General features: G+C 47.1%; 2 protein-coding genes across 3 annotated transcripts in view; both read left to right on the top strand.

The window, feature by feature from the left end:
• The first annotated feature begins 12,568 nt into the window (after positions 1 to 12,568).
• The window catches only part of SRP14 (signal recognition particle 14), a 49,552-nt gene continuing 36,204 nt past the window's right edge, over positions 12,569 to 25,916 (top strand). Inside the window, exons 1-5 of one of the 2 annotated variants that reach the window (XM_036110701.2) lie at positions 12,569 to 12,705; positions 12,844 to 12,916; positions 13,452 to 13,564; positions 15,188 to 15,220; positions 15,684 to 16,071. In XM_036110701.2, coding sequence (XP_035966594.1) covers positions 12,682 to 12,705; positions 12,844 to 12,916; positions 13,452 to 13,564; positions 15,188 to 15,220; positions 15,684 to 15,773 — 333 coding nt within the window. In that variant the 5' untranslated portion in view covers positions 12,569 to 12,681 and the 3' untranslated portion in view covers positions 15,774 to 16,071. Of the gene's footprint in view, positions 12,706 to 12,843; positions 12,917 to 13,451; positions 13,565 to 15,187; positions 15,221 to 15,683; positions 16,072 to 25,916 lie in introns of those variants that run through there. The other variant, XM_036110700.2, reaches the window with a different exon arrangement.
• LOC144378829 (dual specificity protein phosphatase 7) lies at positions 20,815 to 25,766 on the top strand. The gene has a single exon (XM_078053392.1). The coding sequence runs from the start codon at positions 20,983 to 20,985 to the stop codon at positions 22,240 to 22,242; it is 1,260 nt and encodes a 419-aa protein (XP_077909518.1). The 5' UTR covers positions 20,815 to 20,982; the 3' UTR covers positions 22,243 to 25,766.

A 25,916-nucleotide genomic window follows, 5' to 3' on the forward strand; every position in this document is an offset into this window, starting at 1 on the left:
GCTGCCTTGAAGCCCATCCTTGTAGGCAGAGGTCTTCCCTTCCTGCTAGACCACCAGTATTTCGTGGTGGAGCTTGGCGAGTGCCTCCGGCCAAGGAGTGGCTTCGTAAATGCTCCTTGGCGAATGGGAGCTGGGAGCGGGCTGCCCTGAGTGAGGAAGGCTGCTAGCCTGGCCAAGCAGTCCTGGAAGATGAAGGCCTCTACTGCAGGCCTCTCCACCTCTCTCCTTCCTCCGTTCCTGTGAGCAGCAGTGTCTCGGGATGGGCCAGGGCTGGGCAGTGGAAGGCTCTGGCTCTGGAGCTCCCAGCATCATTGGCCTTGTTGGTAAATATAGAGTTTTGGCGTCTTGTCTTTTGTGATTGCCAGTGCACACCCAGGTCAATAAACGCACCCCCTCTTATTGTGTGTGTGTGCCTATGTTCATGTATATGGATGCACACACGCACACACACACAGGTGGGAGCATGCCAAGCCCATGTCTACATTGCTCAGGGCCGCAGTTGAGAAGCGCTAAACATCATCTTGGTTTGGCTTTCCTCCTCTCTCCCTTTGCTTTTTGCCAGCATTGGTCTTGGCAGTGTGCAGCCTTGTAGATTACGGCCAATAGAGCCTGGCGTGTTCCCCCTCTCCCACACCCTTGCCCCCTCCCTTCTACTCTACACACTCCACCCCGGGCTGTAGCTGCCTCCAAGAGGTTGTGGTTCCTTTTTCAACAGCCCCAGACAGAGTCTCTTTCACCTAAGCCACATAGGTAATCTGGTGGGAGGCCAGAGAGCCTGGATGAGCAGGTAGCAGGTCTGTGGGAGCTAAACTGGGCTCTTCTTCTCAGGGGCTGCTGGGGCCTGGGAGGTCAGTGTGGAAGGTCAGAAAGTAAACCAGATGCATTTAGGAAGTCCAAGGCCTTTGCCACACAGCCTCCACAGGGAACTGGTCTGAGCCAGCAGGCGCAGAGGCTTCGGAAAAAGCATGACTTCTGTGATATTTGGACCCCCACCTTCTCTCCCTCTTCCAGTCTCCACCGCCTTGTAAAGCCTCTCCCAGCATACTCTAGGTTCGAGAAAGGTAGGCTCTTACCTATTATAGCATCATGAGAATATAAATGTTCGTGCCAAGATTTAGTTTTCACTGTGGCCTGAAAGGATTAATCCCCAGTTGAAGGAATTTTAAGGAGCAGCTTATGTGGGGAAGAGCATTGGGAAGGCTGGGATCTTTCCTTCCTGGTTTCCACACCCCACCACGGTCTCCTTTCAAGTGTGCCCCTTCTCCCAGCTCATTCCAAATTGGCGGTGAGGGGCTGTGACTGAGGAATGAACTCAAACTATCCCGAAGGATTCAAGCCCTTCACTGAGCATGGGAGAACCCTCTATAAAATTAGATCTTCTTGAGGTAGTTTCAGTCCAGCAACCCACATCTCTTTATCATGGGGACCTGGGGAACCCAAACCATTCTATCTCAGGTCCTAAACTGAATCCAATTCCATTTTCTGTAGGCCTCAATCGGCCTCCTATTCTGGCATCTCTCCCCACACCCCCCCAAGCAAGCACACAGCTGCCTCGGAGCACCTGATTCTCACACCCTAAACCTGGACAGACCCCAGAGCTCACCAATTCCAACTCCCCACATTACAGGGAGGAAAGGGAAGTCCAGCCCGGGGCAGTGACATGTCCATGGTCACACAGCCACAAAGTGGCAGGATTGAGAGTAGAACTTAAAGAGTTTTGACATTTAGCCAGTGTTCTTTCTGCAGACACTCTGTTCACAGTTGAGGACCTAATTATTTTTGGTTTTTTTTAGGTCCTAATTTTAGAGATGTCACTGGAAGTCCCAGGATGAGGTCCTTATTACGAATCAGTCCCGTTTGCCCCCAGAGCCCTTGTTTTGGGTTTTGTTGCCTCAGTGAACTGCAGCAGGGCTCCAAGGGAGGAGGAGGAGGCGGGGGTGAGGCGGGCTGCTGAGCCGTGTCATGGCTCTGCCGGGCTCCCAGCCTGGGCTGATGGGGGCTTGTCCAAACCGACCTGGGGAGCAGGTGTGGGCCCTCTGTCCCCAGAGCTTCTCAAAGAACAGTTTGTTCTGCAGGGGCTGCAGCCGGGGTGGAAGGAGAGTGACAGACACCAGCACAGCCCTGGAGGCTGCTGCAGCTGCTTCCTGTTGTCAGAGGGCTCCCCGACTGAGGGGCTCAGCTCCTGGGCACCCCCACGCCCTGGCCTAGCGCTCCATGCGGTCAGCCGCCTCAGTGGGCCAGCCGTGTGCCACGGACACAGAGAAAGACGGTGTTCAAGGGGAGAGAGCACAGAGGAAGGAAGGAGCTCACGGCCAGGCACATTTCCAGTCTCATTCCTGTGCAGACAGGGTCCTGTTCCTTGAAAGTACACGTGCATTCCTGCCTCGTCTCCCATTCCCTGTTGTGAAGACCTTTCCCGCCATCTCTGCAGAACTGTCCTCCCATCCTGTGGCCCCCCCTCGGCCTTGTCCACAGTGACTGCCCCTGCCTTCCCACCAGCCATATTGGACCGTCCAGCATGAGAATGTTGGCCCCAACCTCACACTACTTTGTTCTGTGGTTTGACATTTTACCTGGGTTTGTTTTGTCTCTTCTTTAAGACTTAAAGACAGGAGAATTTGGGTCCCTAACCGCTGCCTCCTTCAAACAAGATCCCTTAGAGAGCTGAGCTCAGAGCTGACCCTACCCTAAGGGCACAATAAATCCCCACTGACGGTCTCAATGTCTCTGACTTGATTCCCGCCTGAATTGCAGTCACCCCAGACTAGGGTATGTTGGGAGGAGAAGGAGGACGACCTGGGCTCCCCTCCCCAGAATTTTCTGCCTGTTAGTCATGATACCTCATTACAGGAAGCTGACCAAGGCCTTGTCCCTCTTCCGGCTTGCTTCCAGGTTCCCCTCTGACTGATAAGGAGCATGTTATGGGGCTGGCCTGAATGGAGCACCTCCTACCCTACAAAGAATTTCCCCAGTGTGACTGCTTGCAGGTGCGTGGAAGAAGAAAAAGGGGTGGGCACCTGCCAGGTGGCCCCCACGCCCGACTCCAGGGCACCGTTCCCAGAACACTACCAATGGGAGCTCTCCAGCCTCGGTCTTCCTTCAACCCAAATCTCACAAGGGGCCTGGATTACTCTCCCCAGGGGGTCTAAGAGGGGCTGAGGTAGGGGTGGAGTGAGCAGTCACCCGGGACTCTCAGCCCAGCGCTCTTCCCCCCATTGTGAAGTGGCCTTGGATGAGGGCCAGGCAGGAAGCCGCCTCCTATGGCCTCTAATCCGAGGCCTGGCGCCCGGGGTGTGAGGATGGGCCCCAGGCTCTTCCTTCCCAAGGGAAGGCCCAGGCTGACACTGAGCCCACCTGCCAGCAGACAACCTGAGCCGCCCTTGGCTGATCAGGAGGGGCCCATGCCTTCCCTTCTGCCCTCTGTTCCAGCCCCACGGGGCATCAAAGGGGTATAAAAGGCAGTGCAAAGTGCATGGTCCTGGGGCTCAGGGCTTCCAGGCTCTACTCTGCTATTACCAAACTCTGTGATCATGGGCAAGCCAATTTCCTTCTTTGGGCCTCAGTCAGTTCTTACTTGTGAATAACCAGACGGTAATGGGTTGGACTAGAAAGATCTTGGAACCTCTTGCAGTTTGATATTGTGACTCACTAAAGTCAGTGATTCATTGATGTTATTAGCAGGACTTGGCTCAGATCTGACAGTGCGTCTGTTCATTGTGTTTGTCTGGGTTTCCTTATATAAATCTGCATCTGTTGGTCTCTCAGAGTGGTGGAGTGGGCTTCCCTGGACAATCAAGGTTAAATGATGGCAGAGGCCAAGAGATGAACAGCATCTGTTACTTTTGGGAGTTAGGACACCTGGGTAATTTGTGCAGAAATTTTTGCTATATAATTATCTGTCCTTGACTTCCAAGGCAGGAAATTTAAAATGTTGGGACCCCTACTCATCATGAGTAAAGGGGCTCCTCCTCCTACACACTAAACCCATGAAAGTAGGGGGAGGAGGGAGCCTGGCTGGGACTGATTGAGCAATAACCATGCCTGCTTTTCTTGGTCTCGGTTTCCCCTTGTATATTATGGCATGTGGCGGCCCTCTCCTTCCTGAGGTTTAGCAAGGAAGGAAATTATCGATGAGAAGGGGAGAACCTGTTAAAGGTCACTATTTCATGAGTCCCACCACTGGATTCTGTACACAGCAGACCTTCCAGGCACATGGACCAGTGGTGTAGTCTACGGAGGTATTGGGAGTTCCTTTGCACATCCCCCAAATCCCAGCACCTGAAATCCCACCATTAAAGTCTTTTCTTTGTTTAACGTTGCCTAAGTTTCTTCCAAAAATGGTGTGTGAAGTATGTAACCATCTCTCATGAACCTGTTAACATGATTAAGCCACCAGATGGGTTGCCTCTGCGTGGCTAGCTGAGGTCAGGGAGAGACTGGGGTTTTGGTGGGGGTAGAGGGGAGGGTGTTTTAGAGGACTGAGTATTTGTACTCAGGGCGCTGCCTGAGCAGGAGGGGGGGAAATAATGATGAAGCCCAGCCTTCCTACCATGCTTTCTCACTTATGAAGTGCTTTTATATACATTATCTCTTTTAATTCCACCATAACAGTGTGAGGAAGGTATTCCCATTTTACAGTGGAGGAAATGGAGACCCATAGGGTTCAAAGAAGTGACTTTCCTTCAGAGAGAGCTAGAAAACGCTGTGTTGGTCTAGAATCCAAGGATGGAGGACCAGACAGCAGGATTTTGCCAGCACATGTGGTGGTGGGGTAGGATGCGATCGGGATGGGGCTTGGGATAGGGATCCACACCAACAAGGAAGGAGGGGATGGTGAGAGGTAGAGCATGGAGTCCCGGGTATTTTTTTACTCAACCAAGAGTTGGCCCCTTTTCCAACTTCCCTCCCTCTCTCCATCTCCTGCCCCCCTCTCAGCACCTCTTTGGACATCTGAAAGGCTTTATCTTCACTGAGCTGCTGAAGGCAGTGCTCATTTGCCTGTTCTTCTCTTGCTCAGAGACCGAGCAGCAAGGTAGGAGGCTCTGAAGGCAACCGGCCCAGATTCAAATCTCCATTCCACCTCTTACTAGTGTGTGACCAAGGCCCGCCATTTCACCTCAGCCAGAAAATGAACATGAAACAACACTTCACTTCACAGGATTATTATGAGGGCTCAAGAGAGAATATATTTAAAGCACCTAGAAACGAACCTGGCACTTAGTAAATTCTCAAAAAATAGAAGTGAGCTATTATCTGAGAAAAAATAATCCCTCCCCTAATGCAGAACTCAGTCAGCTTCCCGTGACCCCAGCACCTAGAATAGTGCCTGGCACAAGTGGGTGCTGATTTAGTCCTTGTTCAATGATTTGATGAAAGTTTCTATCCATTACATAGAAACCTCTAGCCTCAGCAGGAGTGATTTTGAAAAATAATGAGTCTTGGGTGTTCTTATGGTCTGAGGTGATGGGACAAGGGCTGGGAAGGCTGGGACGGCCTGCAGCTGTGCTTGTCTGACAAGGTCAGGGCGTCCCCTGCTGGCCCCAAATTGCCGCTGCATGCAGGCCCCAGTGGGCTCTCTCGCCCCTGAGATGCCCACCTGGAGGGAGGGCATGGTGCATTGCCTACTTCTCCTATCTCACCGTGAGTAAGGGGAAGGCCCGTGCTAACTGCTGATACTTGTGGGTTCTGGAAACTTCCCTCGGGCCCTCAGGAGAGAAGCAGTAGCTCTCATAATTTTGAAAGCAGAAGTGACCATCACAATCTAGTCTAAGTCCTTAACTAATGGTGAAAAAATTTTTAAATACATATTTTGGGTGCTTCCTGAGTCAGCTCTTTACATGGATAATCCCACTGAAACCTGAAAACAACTCTTTGGGTAGGTACTATGCAGAGGAAACTGAAGATAAGTAACTTGCTCAAGGTCCCACATAAAGTAAGGGGCCGGCGGCTGACCCAGGTCCCCTGACTCCCAGTCCAGGGCTCTCATGCTGTCTCTCCAGGACACTAGACCCAGGACTTCACTGGAGTGGCACAGGCAGAGGCAGAAGTCCCTGGAGCCCAGTCTCTCAAGAAGATACCCAGTGAACACTTGTTGATTGGCTGACTGGAGGAAGGAATAAAGGAATGGTAGCTCCGGGTGTCTGGTTGGATTTGGTCCAGGGAGTGTGACTGCCAAGGCTACTGGGAGGATATTTGCTTACATTGGATGCACAGACTCCCAAGACAAACCCTCATCTCGCCCCTGGCTACCCCTCTGGCCATCTCTAGGATGCTTCCTCCAGAGCTAACCACCTCCAACAGATTCAGGGGCTCTCCAGGCCTTAGGACCCCACTTCTGTCTCCCTGAACCCAAACCCACCCATTGCCATTCCCTGCTGCGTTGTGTTGATTCCCTCTCTCCTTTCCCTCATCCTGAGCTGACTTCAAGTCAGCACAGTGAGGCTACAGTGAGGTGGTTCAGAACCTGGGGCCCTTCTCAGAGTGAAACTGGAAACAGGCAAACTAACACAACATCTTGCAGGGTGGGCACTAATCCATGCATATTGTGCTGTGATCTGCATCGGTGGGATGAATCCACCTTGACAAATAGGAAGGGGAAAGGGCCAATTCCCATCCTAAGTGACTGGGGTATAATAATGTATACCATAGCTCATTTACTCCTCCCCATGGCCCAGTGAGGTAGGCACTTGAATTACATCCCTATTTTACCGGTGAGGAAATTGAGGCACAGAAGAATTTAAGTAAATTTGGAATAAGCAAAAATAAATAAATAAATAAAAATAAAAATTCTTGCCTATGGATATGCAAAAGAATTCCGCTCAACCGTCCTCTGTTGTTGAAAATTCGATTTTTCTTCCATTACAAATTCATTTCAATATATCTGCTCTATGAATATGCCTGCTCTTTGGATTCTCCTTTGAATGGGTTGCAATATCTACCCGGTTCCCTCATTAACAGTAAGGTAAATAGGGGTGCCTGAGTGGCTCAGTCGGTTGGGTGTCCAACTCTTGATTTCGGCTCAGGTCATGATCTCAGGGTCGTGAGATCGAGCCCCATGCCGGTCTCTGCACTCAGCAGGGAGTCTGCTTGAGATTCTCTCTCTCCCTCTCCCTCTGGGCCTATACCCAGCCCCCACCACTTGTGCGCGCAAACTCTCTCTCTCTCAAAATAATAATAAGGTAAATAGATCTTGAATATGTGTATGAGAGTCACGACTTCACTTCTTTTTTTTTTTTTAATTATCTTTTAACAGGGCTCATGTAATTTGCCTCCAGTCACTTAGACAAGAAGAGGTAGAGCTGGGATTCAAACCCAGGCAGTCAGAACATGGCATCTGTGTTTATCACCCTCACCCTATACTCCGGGCACCGCAAAGCTTAATTACATTAAGTAACTGCACCTGTAAATTAATCAACTTCAACCTAAATAAGACCCTTGACCCTATTTCAAACTCTAGCCCAAAATAAAACCCAATAAATAAAATTGTAGTCTGTCTGAGGAAAGGACACGTGCGACCAGAGCATTTTGGAGAGATGATCTTTGGTGGCACAAGCAGGACAGACACTCCTTTAGGCCCTTAGGCCCCTGTGCTGCTGAGGAGCTCAGGGGATTTTTCTCTCCCAGGTTTTCCATAGCAGCTAAGGTTAGTCAAGTAGATGCCGGTGTTCTGTGCTAAGGGGTTCCGTGTTGCTCTTGGTGCTGCTTGGGCGTTTGCTGAAGGCCCCAGGATGTGGGAGGGGATTTGGGAGCCATTTTTATTTCCCAGTTCTCCTGGGGGTGAGGGAGAAGGAGCAGAAAGGTGTCTGGCTGCGTGACTTGGAGATAGTGATCCAGCTCCCTGCCTCACATATTCCTCTGCTCCAGGTGCCAAAAGCCACCAACTTAATTGCAAGGTAGGAATATGGGGTGCTTGAAAACATTAAAATTTAACTATGTCTTACTGATATAGTCTCTTAATTTCATTGTTCACTGGGCTAACTTCATTCCTGACTGACCATAAACAGTTCCATTTTTTTCTCATTGAGGAATTTCTTTTCAGATATATATTTTTATAAAGCAATTCACTTTTGTTGCAATATAAAAGCAATTATTGCTTTCATTCATTGTTTTAAATTTTTAATCTAAAAATTTTAAATTTAACCATGTTTTTTTTATAGTAGTTATATTTGTGATTCCTTTTATTATTTAATGATATTGGTTTTCCATTTATGAAAATGATGTTATATAAATCTGTTTAAGTATAAAATGAGTCAACTTAAAGAAACATTTTAACTAATAATACAGGTGATATTGGGATGATGACAGAAATCAAGGTGGTGTCCAAATGACGGAAGGTGGCTGGTCTATAAATAATAACACTGTTGTTTATTACCGTTATTGAGCATTCATTCTTCTTTTTTTAAAGATTTTATTTATTTATTTACTTACTTACTTACTTACTTACTTACTGGGGGGGCATGCACAAGCGGGGGGAGGGGCAGAGGGAGAGGGAGAAGAAGACTCCCCACCGAGCAGGGAGCCCGATGTGGGGCTGGATCCCAGGACCCTGGGATTGTGACCTGAGCTGAGGGCAGACGCTTAACCAACTGAGCCACCCAAGTGCCCCTTGAGCATTCAGTCTGGCAGCATCAATGCTATTGACATATTCTGTAGTGCTATCCAGTAGAATCTATGACAATAGAAATGCTCTATATCTGCACCATCCAAGCCACATATGGCTATCGAATCCTTGAAATGTGGCTAGAGAGACTAAAGAATCAAATTTTTTCTTTTAATTTTAATTAATTTAAATTTTTGTATCCATATTTACCATATTAAACAGAACAAGCCTAAAGGTCTTAAATTTAGTATTTTATAAAATCTTTACAACATCTATGAGTAAGTACTATTGTCATTTTGCTGATGAAGAGATTTGGAACCTTGAGAGGTTGCCTGAGGTCACATAATAAGTAGCGGAGGCGGGATCTGAACCCAGACCCACTGGACTTCAGAAGAGGTGCTCTTCGTCACTTCCCACAGGAAAATAGAGCCCAAAGAACACTCTGTTGGTAGTTGAATTGTACTGGCCCAAGTGTGATGCTAAAACTGGCAGACTTGGGTATTCCTATTACTAGAGTAGTTTGTCCTGTTATGGGACAGGCTTGAGATGTCATGCTGGATGGCTGGCATGACTAATGACTCTCGAGTGGAACTGAGGTGTGACAGAGCCCACGGGAAGCAGTGAGATATGTCCACATCGAAGGTAATCCCGATGAGGCTCCAGATTGAAGGCTGGACTCCTTCCTGGGAGTCCCCAGATGAATAGTGGCCTCCAGTGCTCCTTAAGGGCAGGGCCATTTCCTTCACCCTGGTGCCCCCAGCACCAAAATCATGGCTCCATAGAATACTGCTTAATGTTCCATGAATGATAGAAGTTCAGAGCACAGTGGTCATCATTTAGGCCAACACAGCACTGTACCTGGTTCCACCTAAATTCATGACACAAATATCAAGGGGGCCCTCATATTCCCTGGCAATCTGACAACACATCTCAAATATGTTCACTCGCTGATGATTTCACACTTTCTTTCAAGCGTACCCTTTGCCCACTTCTCACCCTAGGCTGTTGATTTTGTGTAGCAGACCTATGCTGGCTTTTGGTTCTCTGGGATCTGAATCTCTTTGTAATCCCCCATTGTGTGGGTCTTGGTGAAAAGCAAGTAAAATAAAAGGGTCAGAGAGTCACTCTCTCACCTGCCCGCAGGACTTGGGCTCAAGCATAGACCTAGGGTTGGCCAAACTGGAGCTCCCAGCTAGGACTCTGACTTCTGAGCCAGTGATACCAAGACCCAGGGCTTTTTAGAGGCTATTCATAGTGGTGGTCATCACAGAGTAGTCCTGTGCTGGCAGGCCTAAAGGAGGGGGACTCACCAGACTGTTCCCATCTGTTCTAGTCTCATGACGTATGAGACCCCAATTTTTATGTATAACTTTGACCTCTTTCCTGAGCTCCAAACTTGTATATTCAGCTGCTTATTTGATAGTTCTACTTGGACATGTGCAATATAATGATTTAAAAGAAATATATATTTGGTCATTCAGATGACCAGAATATATTTCTCAGATGTATTTGCTCTTCATACACAGTTCCTGAAAACACCTCAGAGCCATAAAGGCGAAAAGGATGTCTTGTTATTAACATTTATCATATCCTTTAATAAACTGATAAATATAAGTGTTTCCCTGAGTTCTGTGACCTGCTCTAGCAAATTAATCGAATCTAAAGTGGAGATCGTTGGAACGTTTGGGCTAGTGACTAGCATTGGCAGTGGGAGGTCCGGGAGCAGTCTTACAGGACTGAACCCTTAATCTGTGGATTCTGATACTATCTTTGGGTAGATAGTGTCAGAATTGCTTGGTGTTGTGTATGTGGCAACCTCCCACTGCACTACTGACATTGGAATTGGGTCTGGGAACCCTAAAAGAACATGTAATATGCATTTCAGATATTACATGACCAAATAAAACTTTTTTTTTTTTTTTTTTTTTAAAGATTTTATTTATTCATTTGAGAGAGAGAGAGCACATGAGAGGGGGGAGGGTCAGAGGGAGAAGCAGACTCCCTGCCGAGCAGGGAGCCCGATGCAGGACCCGATCCCGGGACTCCAGGATCATGACCTGAGCCGAAGGCAGTCGCTTAACCAACTGAGCCACCCAGGCGCCCCCAAATAAAACTTTTAATCTTCTTACAAAACTTTTTACTTCCAAGGTCTTGCCTATCTTAGTAGATGGCACCACCATCCACCCAGTTGTTCAAATCAAAAACCTTTGACTCATTCCCAATTTCTTTTTCCTTCTAATGTTCACATCCAATTGTGCATGAGTCCTGTTGACGCTACCTTCTAAGTATACCCTAACCTGATTGCAAATGTGCTTGCACCTGGACTTTCGCAGTAACCTCTGTGGTAGCCCCTCCCACTCAGCCAAGATGTCTGTGTCCAAATACTGGGAATCTATGAATATGTTACCTTACATGTTTAAAGGAATTTGCAGATGTGATTAAATTAAGGATCTCTAGATGAGGAGATTATCCAGAAAGGCCCAGTGTAATCACAAGGTCCCTATAAAAGGGAGGCAGTAGAATCAAAGTAGTAGGAGATGTACTGGAAGTAAGAGATTGTAATGATGGAAAGAAGGGGCCACAAGCCAAGGAATGAAAGTGGCTTCTGGTAGGACAATGAAACAGATTTTACCCTGAAGCTTTCAGACACAAGGCAACCCTGCAGACACATTGATTTTAGATTTCTGACCTCCAGACATGTAAAATAACAAATTCATGTTGTTTTAAGCCACTAAGTTTGTGGTGATTAGCAATAGGAAGCCAATACAACCCTCTAATTGGTCTCCCCATTTCCTGCCTTGTCATTCTACAGTGCGTTCTCCACACCACAGATGGAGGGAGGCGGTGCTTTTAAAATGTAAATTAGATTGTCACTGTCCTCTTTAAAACTTCCTTAACAAGCTTCTCTTTGTGTGTGGAACAAAATCCAAACTTAGCATGGCCATAGGCCCTTTTTGAGCTGGTCACCTGTTATCTCTTCAAGCTCTCAATAGTCTTTCACTCCTCCTTGTGGACCCAGAGCAACTTGTCTCCATCGGGGCCTTTGTTCTAGCCATTCCCTGTGTCTGAAACACTGTCCCCAGATCTTTGAATGGCTGGTTCCTTTAGCTTTTGGCTCAAAGTTCTGCTCTAAGAGATTTTCCTGACCCCAACCTCTCTCTCATTTGTATCACCCTGTTGTCTTCACAGGGCTCATCATTATCTGAAGCTATTCTTACTTATTTCCTGCCTATTCCTTTAACCCAAGTTAACCCAGGAAACCAGGAACTTTGCTTATCCTGCTGTATCCTCAACCCCGGCAACAGTGTCTGGCTCAGGCGAAGAGGCCCTCAGTAAAAACCCCTTGCATGATTAAATGCTTGACTTCACAGAGGGCCTGGGGTTCAAGTCGGCTACTGGCAGAGCAGGGCCTGGAATTCAGGTCTCCTGCCTGAATCCAGAGGTGAAACCAAGACTGGACTCCAGTCCCTCTTGCGAGAGCTGGGCTCAGCCTTTATTTAGGGCACTAGCCTGGTCAGGGTAGATAGAAGGAGCGTTCAGAGGACCGCCATGGGAACTTACTATAATGATGACAGTGATAATGGAAACAACAATAACAAAGGCAGTTAATGCTTATGGAGCACTTTCTGTGTGCCAGGCACCATTCCAGGTGCTAAATTAATTTACTCTTCACAACCACACTCTGAATTGGATACCGTTTTTATCACAGGCTCAGGAAACGGAAGCACTGAGCTGTTAGGTAATTTGCCCAACATACAGCTGAATATACTATAGGTATACTACAGGTCTCCATCAAAGCCCTCTTTCGCGCTCCCTCGCTCCCTCACACTGACGCGAGCGAGAGAACTCCTAAGCTGCTGAAATCCCTGGCCGCCCGAAGGCCCTACAGCTGGTCAGTCTACGCGGGCGGGCGGCGCAGAGCGCGGGCGCTGGCGCTGGCGGAGGGAGAGGAGAGAACGGAGGCGGGGATTGGTGGAAGAGAGTTGAAATCTAATAGCGGAAGTCCCGCCCATTCTGGGCGAAAGCTTCCGGCTCTAATTGCTTGGGCCTTATGCTGACGCAGGGGAGCTAGCGGTGCCGGAATGGTGCTGCTGGAGAGCGAGCAGGTAAAGCCGGAGGGTCGGCTGAGGGACGGATATAGTTTGGGGCTTAGCTGGGGGCCTCTGCCTTCTACTGCGGGAGGGACTGGGACTTGACGGGGCGAGGATTTGGGACTGCTTAACGGGGCCCGGCTTGTGTTCCAGTTCCTGACGGAGCTGACCAGACTCTTCCAGAAGTGCCGGTTGTCGGGCAGCGTGTTCATCACACTGAAGAAGTGTAAGCAGCTGTAGACGCGGCAAGGCCAGAAGGAATTTGGGAGGCCGAGCAACGCCCCGGCCGGGGTGCCCAGTGTCCCGGGGTGCCCAGTGTCGGGAACCGAGGGCGGAGTCTGTCTGCCGCGCATCCCCGCCTTCCCCCATCTTCCTCCCCCCGTACTGGGAACATTCAGGGCTGGGGGACCTGAGCATTAGGGAATGTGGCGCGTGCGACACCCCAGCATTTAGCTACCCAAGCTGGTTCTGGTTACAGTGTGCACCAATCAGAGAGGGCTTCTTTGGGGGAGGGGGGGCGGGTCAAGGATCCCAAACCCCCGCCACCATTAGTGATATTTAATCTGCTTTGCAATTACTATGTTCCCGTTGTGGAAATAGCAAGTAGTTTCCCAAGGTTTGGCCAAATTTGATGTAGTTAACAGATCTAGAGCAGTGGAGATGAATTGGGTATCGTCTTCATATCCCCTCCCTACTTATTAACGTCTTGTCTACCTGTTAACGTTTGTGGCTCTGTTCACCAGGATGTGTTTTTCATGCAGATGATGGTCGAACTAAACCCATTCCAAGGAAAGGTTCTATAGAGGGCTTTGAGCCCTCAGACAACAAGTGTCTGTTAAGAGCTACTGATGGGAAGAAGAAGATCAGCACTGTGGTGAGTTGGATTCCTGATAGTACAATTTTGGAGAGGGAAGACTTGAACTTAACTGAGGATGGGCATATCTGAACCAGGTTTTTGTAAGGCTAGTAAGGGTGTAGCTCCCCAGCTGTTTCAGGATCAGGGCCACCTTTTATTACCCTAGTAGTAGGAAATTCAAGAGCAAAATTAAGTGAAGAAGCAAAATACTCGTTGGTTCTACTGAAGTTTTTGTGGAAATAAAATTAGCATATTAATCCTTACACATAGTGGCATTGTAAGGAGCAGTTGGCATAAATATTTGATTCTTAATTCCCTTACTGGGTTGGGCCTTCAGTGAACAGTTTCTTGGTACCAGATGATTTTACTTGTAAGCTGATAATTTGCTTGAGTTTGTGGTTGACATAGCAAGCATGTAGCTGTATATTAGGCTTGCTACTAACAAACAGAGAGTATGAATTTAGTCAGCAGCCCTAGTGTTCCCTTTCAAGGTGGAGGTTGAATGTGGCAAAGCAATAGACTTTCTGGATTCTGAATGAATGCTTCTTTACTTTGCTGGAGCAGAACCAGACTGCTCTTCAGTCACATCAGGATAGGACATTCATGAGAATGTAGACCATAATTAGTTGATAAGTCTCCCTTTACCAGTTATCTTGAGAGGACTTTTATAGTAAAGCAAACTTAATGTGGTTGTATTTTATTTATTTTTTTTAAAGATTTTATTTATTTATTTGGCAGAGAGATAGAAAGCACAAGTAGGCAGAGCAGCAGGGAGAAGCAGGCTCTCCGCTGAGCAGGGAGCCTGACGTGGGTCCCAATCCCAGGACCCTGGGATCGTGACCTGAGCCGAAGCAGACACTTAACGGACTGAGCCACCCAGGCACCCCAAACTTATGTGGTTTTAAAAAATGAACTTGGGTATCATGAGATATGAAAACCTTGGGAATCTTCAGAAGTAGAATTTCTCTTGTGGTAGCTTGCATTTTGCTTAAATAGGCCTGAATTAATGGAAGGTAGGTTTAAAATAAGATGAGGAGGGAGTAGTTTAAATATATCTTGCACAAAAGATTAAAATGAAGTTCTCTGACCTCTCTGGAATCCAGGGAGAAAGTCAGTGCCATGTGTGTAAGAAATTTCAGAGGTGAGAAACTTAACTTCTTTAGGAGCCCCCTTCTGCCTCTTTCCCTTCTTGGTACAATTCTTATGAGGAAAAAAGTGCAGAGCTGCTTTGCTTCTTTCTCAGGCAAAGTAAAGTGGAGGAGAAGAATAGCTGTTAGTGTATTATGACCCCTGAAGTTGGAAAGATGTATTTTAAAGATTATGATGTTGTTGGGGTGCCTGAGTGGCTCAGTTGATGAAGTGGCTGCCTTCGGCTCAGGTCATGATCCCGGGGTCCTGGGATCGAGCCCCACATCGGGCTCCCTGCTCAGCGGAGAGCCTGCTTCTCCCTCTCCCTCTGCCTGCCTCTCTGCCTACTTGTGCTCTCTCTCCATCTCTCTGTCAAATAAATAAATAAAACCTTTAAAAAAAAAAAAATTATGATGTTGTTTTAATGAGGCTTTTGAGTTATTGCCTGTGGTGAGACAGAGGATTCCTATATGGGTAATAGAGGTGCACCTTTTTTTTCTTTCCCTTTTCCAGGTGAGCTCCAAAGAAGTGAACAAGTTTCAGATGGTGAGTTTCTGGTGTTCCCTGTATGCCCTTTCTCAGGGCAAGAGTGAGCACAAAATTGAACACTGTGTCAAGAATGATATTTCTTATGTTTTGCCAGTACTTTGAGTAAAAGCTGCCAGGGTTTGATTTTTTACTTTCAACACTGGTATTGTCTTCCTTTTTAGTTTTTTAAGGTAGATTTTGCATTCAGCTTCAGATTTGTTCTATCTATAGTATAGTTAAACAAGAAGTTGCCTATAGTTTTCCCTTTTTGGTTAAAAAATGTCGGAAGCTGCTGTAATGTGAGAGTGTGTTTTCCTTTTACACCATTTTGCATAGGATACAAATATCCCACGGTATTACATGCTTTATCAGGTAGATAGGCTTTCTAATATTGACTACTCTAAATTCATTGTGGAAATGGGGGCAGCTGCTCCACCGATTTGCAACTCTTCCCACTAAGTTCGTGCTGTGTGTCTTTTAGGCTTACTCAAACCTATTGAGAGCTAACATGGATGGGCTGAAGAAGAGGGACAAAAAGAGCAAGAGTAAGAAGAGCAAAGCAGCACAGTGAAGGGCACCAGATATCCTTCTTTCACCAACTAACTACCGAATTACTATTTTTCCTTTGGTTATTACTTTTGGCCACAAAGCTAGGTTTCTGGTTCCCCTATAGAAACTTTTCATGTGAGATGAGGGTCATTTTGGATGGAAGAAGGGCTGCAGTGTTTACAGGATAGTTGTAAGAAGCCAAGTTTATTTTAGAATTGGCTGATTGGTCTGTGTTGTATTGTTGTATATCCTGGGATCATAAAGTCTCTGTAGCCATCTGTGTGATGAAAAATGGATCATTAAACCTGTATTTATCTGCACTGACTATCTCTTATTTATTACTTTTCCCACCCCCTATTAATAGTTTCTGGCAATAATTACTAATTCTGGAGTGTTATGATTATGAATAGGCTTTACCCCTATGTTCTGGGTTATTGGTATTAAAACCTGACAGTTTGGGGCACAAGGATGGCTCAGTCGGTTAAGTGTCATACTTTTGGTTTCGGCTCAGGTTGTGATCTTAGGGTCGTGAGATTGAGCCCCATGTTGGGCTCCAAGCTTAGTGCAGAGTCTGCTTGATTTTCTCTGCCTCTCCCTCTCCCTGTAGCCCTCTCCCCCACTCATGCACTCTATCTCTCTCAAATAAAATCTTTTTTTTTTTTAAGATTTTATTTATTTATTTGACAGAGAGAGACACAGATTGTGAGAGCACGAGCAGGGAGAGGGAGAAACAGGCTCCCCTCTGAGAAGGGAGCCTGACATGGGGCTCAATCCCAGGACTCTGGGGTCATGACCTGAGATGAAGGCAGATGCTTAACCAACTGAGCCACCCAGGCACCCCTCAAATAAAATCTTAAAAAAAAAATAATGACAGTTTTATAAAAAGTTGTATTCTTCCCAACTGGCTGTATAATTTAACATCCTTGTTCCTTTCGCAAATTTGAATGCGTTCTCATAGCCAAATGAGACTTTGCTTAATCACCTTAAGGATAAGCACATTACAGAATCAGCAGGAATAATGATTCCAAGTTAAATATGATACTGTATTTCTTTAAGCCCTTTGGTTGGGACATTTTCTTTTTGGGGGTTGCGGGGAAGAATATTTTACTTTTTTCAAGAGCGCAGGTCGCAAGATGGGTTATTGGGTAATCTCTACTAGATTTCTTAATACCTGCATCCAAATGAAAATTTTTTGTAAATTCCAGTGTAGTTAACATACAGTGTTACAGTAAGTTTAGGTGTACAACATAGTGATTCAGCAATGCTGTCAGTACTCATCAGGATAAGTGAATTTTTAATCCCCTTCAACTGTTTCACCCATCTCCCCACCAACCTCCCCTCTGATAACCATCAGTTTGTTCCCTATAGTTAAGAGTCTGTTTTTTGGTTTTTCTTTGTTTTTGTTTTGTTTTGGTTTGTTTCTTAAATTCCACATATGCGTATGAGAACATGGTATATGTCTTTCTCTGACTTATTTCACTTAGCATTATACTCTCTAGCTCTGTCCATGTTGTTGCAAATGGTAGGATTTCTTTCTTTTTTATGGCTGAGTAATATTCCACTGTGTATAGTTACACTACTTCTTTATCCACTCACCTACTGATGGATACTTGGGCTGCTTCCATAATTTGGCTGTTGTAAATAATGCTTCAATAAACCTAGGGGTGCATGTACCTTCTTAAATTAGTGTTTTTGTGTTCGTTGGGTAAATTCCCAGTAGTGCAATTACTGGATCATATGGTAGTTCTTTTTTAATTTTTTGAGGAAACTCCATACTGTTTTCCACAGTAGCTGCACCAGTTTGCATTCCCACCAGCAGTGCATGAGGGTTCCTTTTTCTCCACATCATTGCCAACACTTATTTCTTGTGTTTTTGATTTTAGTCATTCTGACAGGTTGGAGGTGATATATATCTCATTGTGGTTTTAATGTGCATTTCCCTGATGAGTGATGTTGAGCATTTTTAATTTGTCTTTTGGCCATCTGCATGTCATCTTTGGAGAAATGTCTGTTCATATTTTATGTCCATTTTTAATTGGATTATATGGGGTTTTTTGGTGTTATGTAAGCTCTTTATATATTTTGGATACTAACCCTTTATCTGATATGTCATTTACAAATATCTTCTCCCATTCTTTAGGTTGTCTTTTAGTTTTGTTGACTGTTACCTTTGCTGTGCAGAAGCTCTGTATTTTGATGTAGTCCCAATACTTTATTTTTGCTTTTATTTCCCTTGCCTCAGGAGACATATCTAGAAAAATGTTGCTATGGAAAATGTCAGAGAAATTACTAGTTGTGCTCTCATCTAGGACTTTTGTGGTTTCAGGTCTCACAATTAAGGTCCTTAATCCATTTTGAGTTTATTTTTGTGTATGGTATAAGAAAGTGGTCTACTTTTCTCAACACCATTTGTTGAAGAGACTTTCCCATTACATTATCATGCCTCCTTTGTCAAAGATTAATTGACTATACAATCATGGGTTTATTTCTGGGCTCTCTATTCTCTTCCATTGATCTGTATGTCTATACTGTCCGTACTATACTGTTTTGATTACTACAGCCTTGTAAGTGTATCTTAAAATCTGAGATTATGGTATGTCCCGGGTTTTTTTGTTCTTTCTCACAATTGCTTTGGCTATTTTGGTTTCTTTTATGGTTCCATACAAATTTTAGGACTGTTCTAGTTCTATGAAAAATACTGTTTGGGGTCGCCTGGGTGGCTCAGTCGTTAAGTGTCTGCCTTCAGCTCAGGTCATGATCCTAGGGTCCTGGGATCGAGTCCCACATCGGGCTCCCTGCTCGGCAGGAAGCCTGCTTCTCCCTCTCCCATTCCCCCTCCTTGTGTTCCTGCTTTCGCTCTCTCTCTCTCTCTCTCAAATAAATAAATAAAATCTTAAAAAAAAAAAAAGAAAATACTGTTGGTATTTTAATAGAGATGGCATTAAATCTGTAGATTGCTTTGGGTAGTGTGGGCATCTTAACAGTATTTGTTCTTCCAATCCATAAGCATGGAATATCTTTCCATTTGTTCGTGTCATCTTCAATTTCTTTCATTAGTGTTTTATAGTTTTCAGAGTATAGGTCTTTCTTCTCCTTGGTTAAGTTTATTCCTAGGTATTTTGTTATTTTTGGTGCAGTTGTAAATGGGATTGTTTTCTTAGTTTCTCTTTCTGCTAATTCATTGTTAGTGTATAGAAGTGCAATGGATTTCTGTATATTGATTTTGTATCCTGCGACCTTACTGAATTCATTAATCAGTTCTAGTAGTTTTTTGGTGGAGTCTTTAGGGTTTTCTATATATAGTAGTATCATGACATCTGCAAGTAGTGAATAAAGTTTTACTTTCTTGGGGCGCTTGGGTGGCTCAGTTGCTTAAGTGTCTGCCTTCAGCTCAGGTCATGATTCCGGTGTCTTAGAATTGAGCCCAGCCCCGCATTAGGTTCCCTGCTCAGCGGGGAGCCAGCTTCTCCCCACCTCCCCCCAACGCTCATGTGCTGCTCTCTAATAAACTTAAAAAAAAAAAAAAGTTTTACTTTCTTACAAATTTGGATGCCTTTTATTTCTTTTTTTGTCTGATTGCTGTAACTGGGACTTCCAGTACTAAGTTGAATAAAAGTGGTGAGAACGGACATCCATGTCTTTTTTTTTTTTTTTTTTAAAGATTTTATTTATTTATTTGAGAGAGAATGAGATAGAGCATGAGAGTGGGGAGGGTCAGAGGGAGAAGCAGACTCCCTGCTGAGCAGGGAGCCCGATGCGGGACTCGATCCTGGGACTCCAGGATCATGACCTGAGCCAAAGGCAGTCGCTTAACCAACTGAGCCACCCAGGCGCCCCTCCATGTCTTTTTCCTAGTCTTATAGGAAAAGCTCTCATGTTTTCACCATTGAGTATGATGTTAGGTGTGGGTTTTTCATATATGGCCTTTATTATGTTGAAGTATGTTCCCTCTAAGCCTGTCTGTTGAGGATTTTTATCATGAATGGATGTTTTACTTTGTCAAATGCTTTTTCTGCATTTATTGAAATGATCATATGTTTTTTATCCATTCTCCTGTTGATGTGATGTATCACAGTGGTTCATATGTGCATACTGAACCACTTTTGCATCCCAGGAATAAATCCCACTTAATCGTGGTGAATGATTTTTTTTAAATCATTATTGTTGATTCAGTTTGCTAATATTTTGTTGAGGATATTTACATCTATGTTCATTAGAGATATTGGCCTGTAGTTCTCTTTTTTTGTGGTGTTTTGTTTGTTTCGTTTAAGTTGCTCCAAGCCTAGCATGGAGCCCAGCGGGGGCTTGAACTCATGACCCAGTGATCGAGACCTGAGCTGAGATTAGGAGTCAGATGCTTAACTAACTGAACCACCAATGTGCCCCATGTTGACTTTTTTGATTACTGATTTAATTTCATTGCTGGTAAGTGGTCTGTTCAAATTTTCTATTTCTTCCTGATTTAGTTTGGGAGGTTATATGTTTCTAAAAATGTATCCATTTCTTCTAGGTTGTCTTAATTGGTTGGCATTTAATTTTCATAGTATTGTCTTATAAACCTTTGTATTTCTACGAGGTTATTTCTCCTCTTCCATTTCTGATTTTGGAATCCTTTTTTTTTTTAATGAGTTTGGCTAAATGTTTATCAATTTTGTTATCTTTTCAAAGAACAAGCTCCTGATTTCATTGATCTTTTCTGTTGTTTTAGTTTTTTTTTTCGTTTATTTCTGCTCTAATCTTTATTATTTCCTTCTTGGTTTGGGGTTTTGTTTATTCTTTCTAGCTCCTTTAGGTGTAAGCTTAGGTTATTTGAGAATTTTCTTGCTTTTTGATGTAGACCTGTATTGCTGTAAACTTCCCACTTACAATTGCTTTTGCCACACCCTGAAGACTTTGGACCATTGTATTTTCACTTTCATTTGTTTCCATGTATTTTTTTGTTTCCTTTTTGATTTTGTGGTTGACCCATTCACTGTTGGGTAGCATGTTAGTTAGCTTCCATGTATTTGTGCTCTTTCCAGATTTTTTTTCTTTTTTTTAAAGATCTTATTTATTTGGCAGAAAGAGAGAGAGCGGGAGGGCCGGGCGGGACGGAGGCCGGGAGGCCGGGACGGCGGGCGCGCAGCTCGGCGGGAGGCGGGCGCCCGGAGACGCGGCTGGGGCCCGCGCGGCCGGGGCGCCGTCCCAGGGCAGGGCTGCCCGGCCCCTGCCCCGGGCCGCCCGCGCTCCCCATGAAAAACCAGCTCCGCGGCCCCCCAGCGCGGGCGCACATGTCGGCCTCGGGGGCGTCGGCTGCTGGGGACACCGGGGCGGGGTCGGAGCCCGGTGCGGGGTCCGGGTCCGGCGCTAGCACCGGCGCGGGAGCGGCGACGGGTGCGGGGGCCATGCCCTGCAAGAGCGCCGAGTGGCTGCAGGAGGAGCTGGAGGCGCGCGGCGGCGCGTCCCTGCTGCTGCTCGACTGCCGGCCGCACGAGCTCTTCGAGTCGTCGCACATCGAGACGGCCATCAACCTGGCCATCCCGGGCCTCATGCTGCGCCGCCTGCGCAAGGGCAACCTGCCCATCCGCTCCATCATCCCCAACCACGCCGACAAGGAGCGCTTCGCCACGCGCTGCAAGGCGGCCACCGTGCTGCTCTACGACGAGGCCACGGCCGAGTGGCAGCCCGAGCCCGGCGCTCCCGCCTCGGTGCTTGGCCTGCTCCTGCAAAAGCTACGCGACGACGGCTGCCAGGCCTACTACCTCCAAGGTGGTTTCAACAAGTTCCAGACAGAGTACTCAGAGCATTGCGAGACCAATGTGGACAGCTCGTCCTCACCAAGTGGCTCACCACCCACCTCAGTGCTGGGCCTGGGGGGCCTACGGATCAGCTCCGACTGCTCAGATGGGGAGTCAGACCGGGAGCTGCCCAGCAGTGCTACTGAGTCGGACGGCAGCCCCGTGCCATCCAGCCAACCGGCCTTCCCCGTCCAGATCCTGCCCTACCTCTACCTCGGCTGCGCCAAGGACTCCACGAACCTGGACGTGCTCGGCAAGTATGGCATCAAGTATATCCTCAATGTCACGCCTAACCTGCCCAACGCCTTCGAGCACGGCGGCGAGTTCACCTACAAGCAGATCCCCATCTCTGACCACTGGAGCCAGAACCTCTCCCAGTTCTTCCCCGAGGCCATCAGCTTCATTGACGAGGCCCGCTCCAAGAAGTGTGGTGTCCTGGTGCACTGCCTGGCAGGGATCAGCCGCTCGGTGACGGTCACCGTGGCCTACCTGATGCAGAAGATGAACCTGTCGCTCAACGACGCCTACGACTTCGTCAAGAGGAAAAAGTCCAACATCTCGCCCAACTTCAACTTTATGGGGCAGCTGCTGGATTTCGAGCGGACGCTGGGGCTGAGCAGCCCGTGTGACAACCACACCCCCAGCGAGCAGCTCTACTTCTCCACGCCCACCAACCACAACCTGTTCCCACTCAACACCCTTGAGTCCACGTGAGGCTGGGGCACAGGTGGCGGGGGCCGGCCCCTCCCGACCACCCCCCCCCAACCCCCTCGGGCCAGGTGGGCGGCCCGCTCCTGCTACGTCCAGCCGGAACCCAGACAGCCTCGGACATGGCCGGTGCCCGGAGGCCCCGGGTGGGCAGGCGGCCGAGCTGCCCTCGCTGCCCTCACCGCCCTGGGGCGGGCGGACCCCACAGCAAGGCCTCCCTCTGCAGGACTTTCTGGAGAGGCCCTGAGCTCTGGGACACATGGCCTCGGGAGGCCAGCAGGGCCTCATCCTTGTCCCAGGACACTCCATCGGCAGATGGGCCAGCCAGTTTGGCTGTTTTTTAAAGACACATCCACGGACCTGAGTTTACTTTTTACTTTTGGCAGGTGAATCCAAGCTCGCTGGAGCACGGCAAGTGTTCAAGCTCTTCTTGATTTTTCTTTTTTAATGAAAAGTGTTATTATCAGGCTACATGCAACAGTGGATTGTATAAACCAGTATTTCATCCCTTCCTTGATCCTGTGAGAGAGAAAGAGAAGTGTTCTCAGTTTTGTTTTTCTTCCTATTTCAAAAAGCAATTATTGGTTTTTTGGTTTTTGTTTTTAATGGAAAAGACAAACCCCGTGTTGATCTTGACCAAATGCGTTTTGCACATGTGTGAAGCCTCCCGTTTCTGCAGCAGCAGGCCCTTCTCGAAGGGGTGGCTTGCTGCTCCCTTGGCATCAGACCCCCCAGTCGTGCCCACGTCTCTTGGCCCAGCCCCCATGGCACTGCACTCGCCCGTGATGACCTCTGCAAGTCATGATGGGTGGGCTGACGGGTGGCCTTTGCATTCTCAGCCCTCCGGCAGCCCCTGCAGACTCCCGGAGGCAGGAGATGGGAGGCCCTGCGGCAGGCCGGCTGGAGGTGGGGCTGCAGGGGACTGTCAAGCAGTAGCATTAGCCCTCTGGGTTCAGCCCGTAGGAGGGTCTGAGCCCGGGCCCTCTCTATAGTACCCACTACTTCTGTCTGTCTCTTTCTCTCTCTCCCCGCCGTTTGTTTGTGACTGAGAGTGGAGGCCCAGCGGATGGGGGAAGCCTAGGTGGTGGAGGCCCAGCCCCGCCTCCTAGTTTCTGTCCCTCACCCTGGCTGTTGCTTCGGTCCAGCTGCCACCCCGAGCCCCCGTGTCCCGTGGAAGCTGGCCCTGCGCTCATCTTGCCCACGCCTTTTACTACCAGGAAACTCGCACCCGTCTCAATCCCAGGGCAGGGGCGGAAGGGGCGAGGATGGACAAGAGAAAGGGGCGTGGGGCTCTGTCCACCCCCCTCCCAGGATCCACAGAACAAAGCCACGGATTCCGTTATCCTCCTCCAGTTTTGTTCCTTCTCCAGCCTCAGTACCACCAGGTGTCACGACTGCACAGGGGCCCAGGGAGAGGTGAGTGGTCAGGCCGGGGTCCCTGAGCGAGTCCGCACTTGGCATGCGAGCGAGGCTACGGAAACTCTGCCCCACCGCGTCTTACCTCACGGGGCGGTTTTCAGGGATACTTAAAGGCAGCGGATTAAAATCTTGCCACAGTCGAGAAATTGACAAAAAGCTTCCATGCCGTACATGGTTCTTTCTCTTTTTTACTTTTAAAAAGAAAAACCCGGAAAGATGCATCAGATTTGTGTAAATGAGAGTATGCCAAGAGGGTGGCCAGTTTTGCTTTATGATCTTATGAAGGAAAATTTGTGACCCTACATATATATACCACACACATATATATATCCCGAACCAGCAACGGGACTTTGTTTATATTGCAAATAAATATTATTTTTTCTTTAAAAAAAAAAAAAAAAAAAAAAAAAAAAAAAAAAAAAGAAAGAGAGAGAGCACAAGCAGGGGGAGCAGCAGGCAGAGGGAGAAGCAGGCTCCCTGCTCAGCAGGGAGCCCGATGCGGGGCTCGATCCCAGGACCCTGGTATCATGATCTGAGCCAAAGGCAGATGCTTAACCCACTGAGCCACCCAGGCGCCCCTCTTTCCAGGAAGATTTTATCTTGTTGAGTTCTAGTAACACAGCATTGAGATTGGAAAAGATGCATGGTATAACTTATTTGTTGAGGCTTGTTTTGTGGCCTAATACGTGATCGCTTCTGGAGAGTGTTCCATGTGCACTTGAGCAGAATGTGTATTTTGGTGTTTTAGGATGGAATGGTCTGAATGTATGTTAGCTCCATCTTGTCCAGTGTATCATTCAAAACCAGTTTCCTTGATTTTCTGTTTGGATGATCTGTTAATATAAGTGGGGTGTTAAAGTCCCCTACTGTTACTGTATTACTCTTGATTACTTCCTTTGTTATTACCTGCTTTATGTATTTGGGTGCTTCCATGTTGGGTGCATAGTTTTGTTACATCCTCTTGTTGGATTGTCCCTTTATTAGTATGTAGTGCCCCTCTTAATCTCGTTAAAGTCTTTTTTTTTAAGACTTTTTTTTTTAAGATTTTATTTATTTATTTGACAGAGAGAGCACAAGCGCAAGGAGCAGCAGAGGGAGAGGGAGAAGTAGGCTCCCCACACTGAGCAGGGAGCCCGACGCGGGGCTCAATCCCAGGACCCTGGGATCATGACCTGAGCTGAAAGAAGACGCCTAACCAACTGAGCCACCCAGGTGCCCCACGATTTTATTTGAGAGAGAGAGAGAGACTGCGGGGTTGTGGGGAGGGACAGAGGCAGAGAGGGAGGGAGCGAGAATCCCAAGAAGACTATGTGCTGAGCACAGAGCCCAGCACGGGGCTCCATCTAATGACCCTGAGATCACGACCTGAGCCAAAACCAAGAGTCAGACACTTAATAACCCAGGTGTGACCCAGGTGCCCTAATATTCTTTGTTTTAAAGTCTATTTTGTCCCATGTAAGGATTGCAAACCTCCCTCCCCCTTTGTTTTCACTTCCATTTGCATAAGTGCTTTTCCATCCCTTCACTTTCAACCTGCAGGTGTCTTTGGGACTGAAATGAGTGTCTTGTAGGCAGCATGTTGATGGGTCTTGCTTTTTTATCCATCTATCACCCTTTGTCTTTTGATTAATCCATTTGCAAAGTAATTATTGATAGTTACATACTTACTGCCATTTTGTTACTTATTTTTATTTAAATTCGAGTTAGTTGGGGCACCTGGGTGGCTCAGTCATTAAGCGTCTGCCTTCGGCTCAGGTCATGATCCCAGGGTCCTGGGATCGAGCCCCACATCACGCTCCCTGCTCAGCGGGAAGCCTGCTTCTCCCTCTCCCACTCCCCCTGCTTGTGTTCCCTCTCTCGCTGTCTCTATGTCAAATAAATAAAAGCTTAGAAAAAAAAAAAAAGTTACTTATGGTTTGGGGCACCTGGGTGGCTCAGTCGGTTAAGTGTCTGCCTTTGGCTCAGGTCATGATCCTGGAGTCTGGGGATTCAGCCCCACGTCAGCCTCCCTGTTTAGCAGGGAGTTGGCTTCTCCCTCTCCTTCTGCCCTTCCCCCTACTTGTGCTCACGGTCTCTCTCTCAAATAAAAAAAATCTTCTTTAAAAAAGTCACTTATGGTTTGCCTCCTGTTTTTATTTTTCCTTCCCTTCCCCTATGTTCATGTGTTTGGTTTCTTAAATTCCACATATGAGTGAAATCATGTATTTGTCTTTCTCTGACTTGACTTAGCATCCTACACTCTAGTTCCATCCAGTGTTGCA

The sequence above is a fragment of the Halichoerus grypus genome, chromosome 8, assembly GCF_964656455.1.
Source record: "Halichoerus grypus chromosome 8, mHalGry1.hap1.1, whole genome shotgun sequence".
In the NCBI taxonomy this organism is placed as follows: Eukaryota; Metazoa; Chordata; class Mammalia; order Carnivora; family Phocidae; genus Halichoerus; species Halichoerus grypus.

Bases quoted from the DNA above. Each gene is read 5' to 3' on its own strand.
- LOC144378829 (XM_078053392.1), top strand. From the start codon at position 20,983: ATGAAAAACCAGCTCCGCGGCCCCCCAGCGCGGGCGCACATGTCGGCC.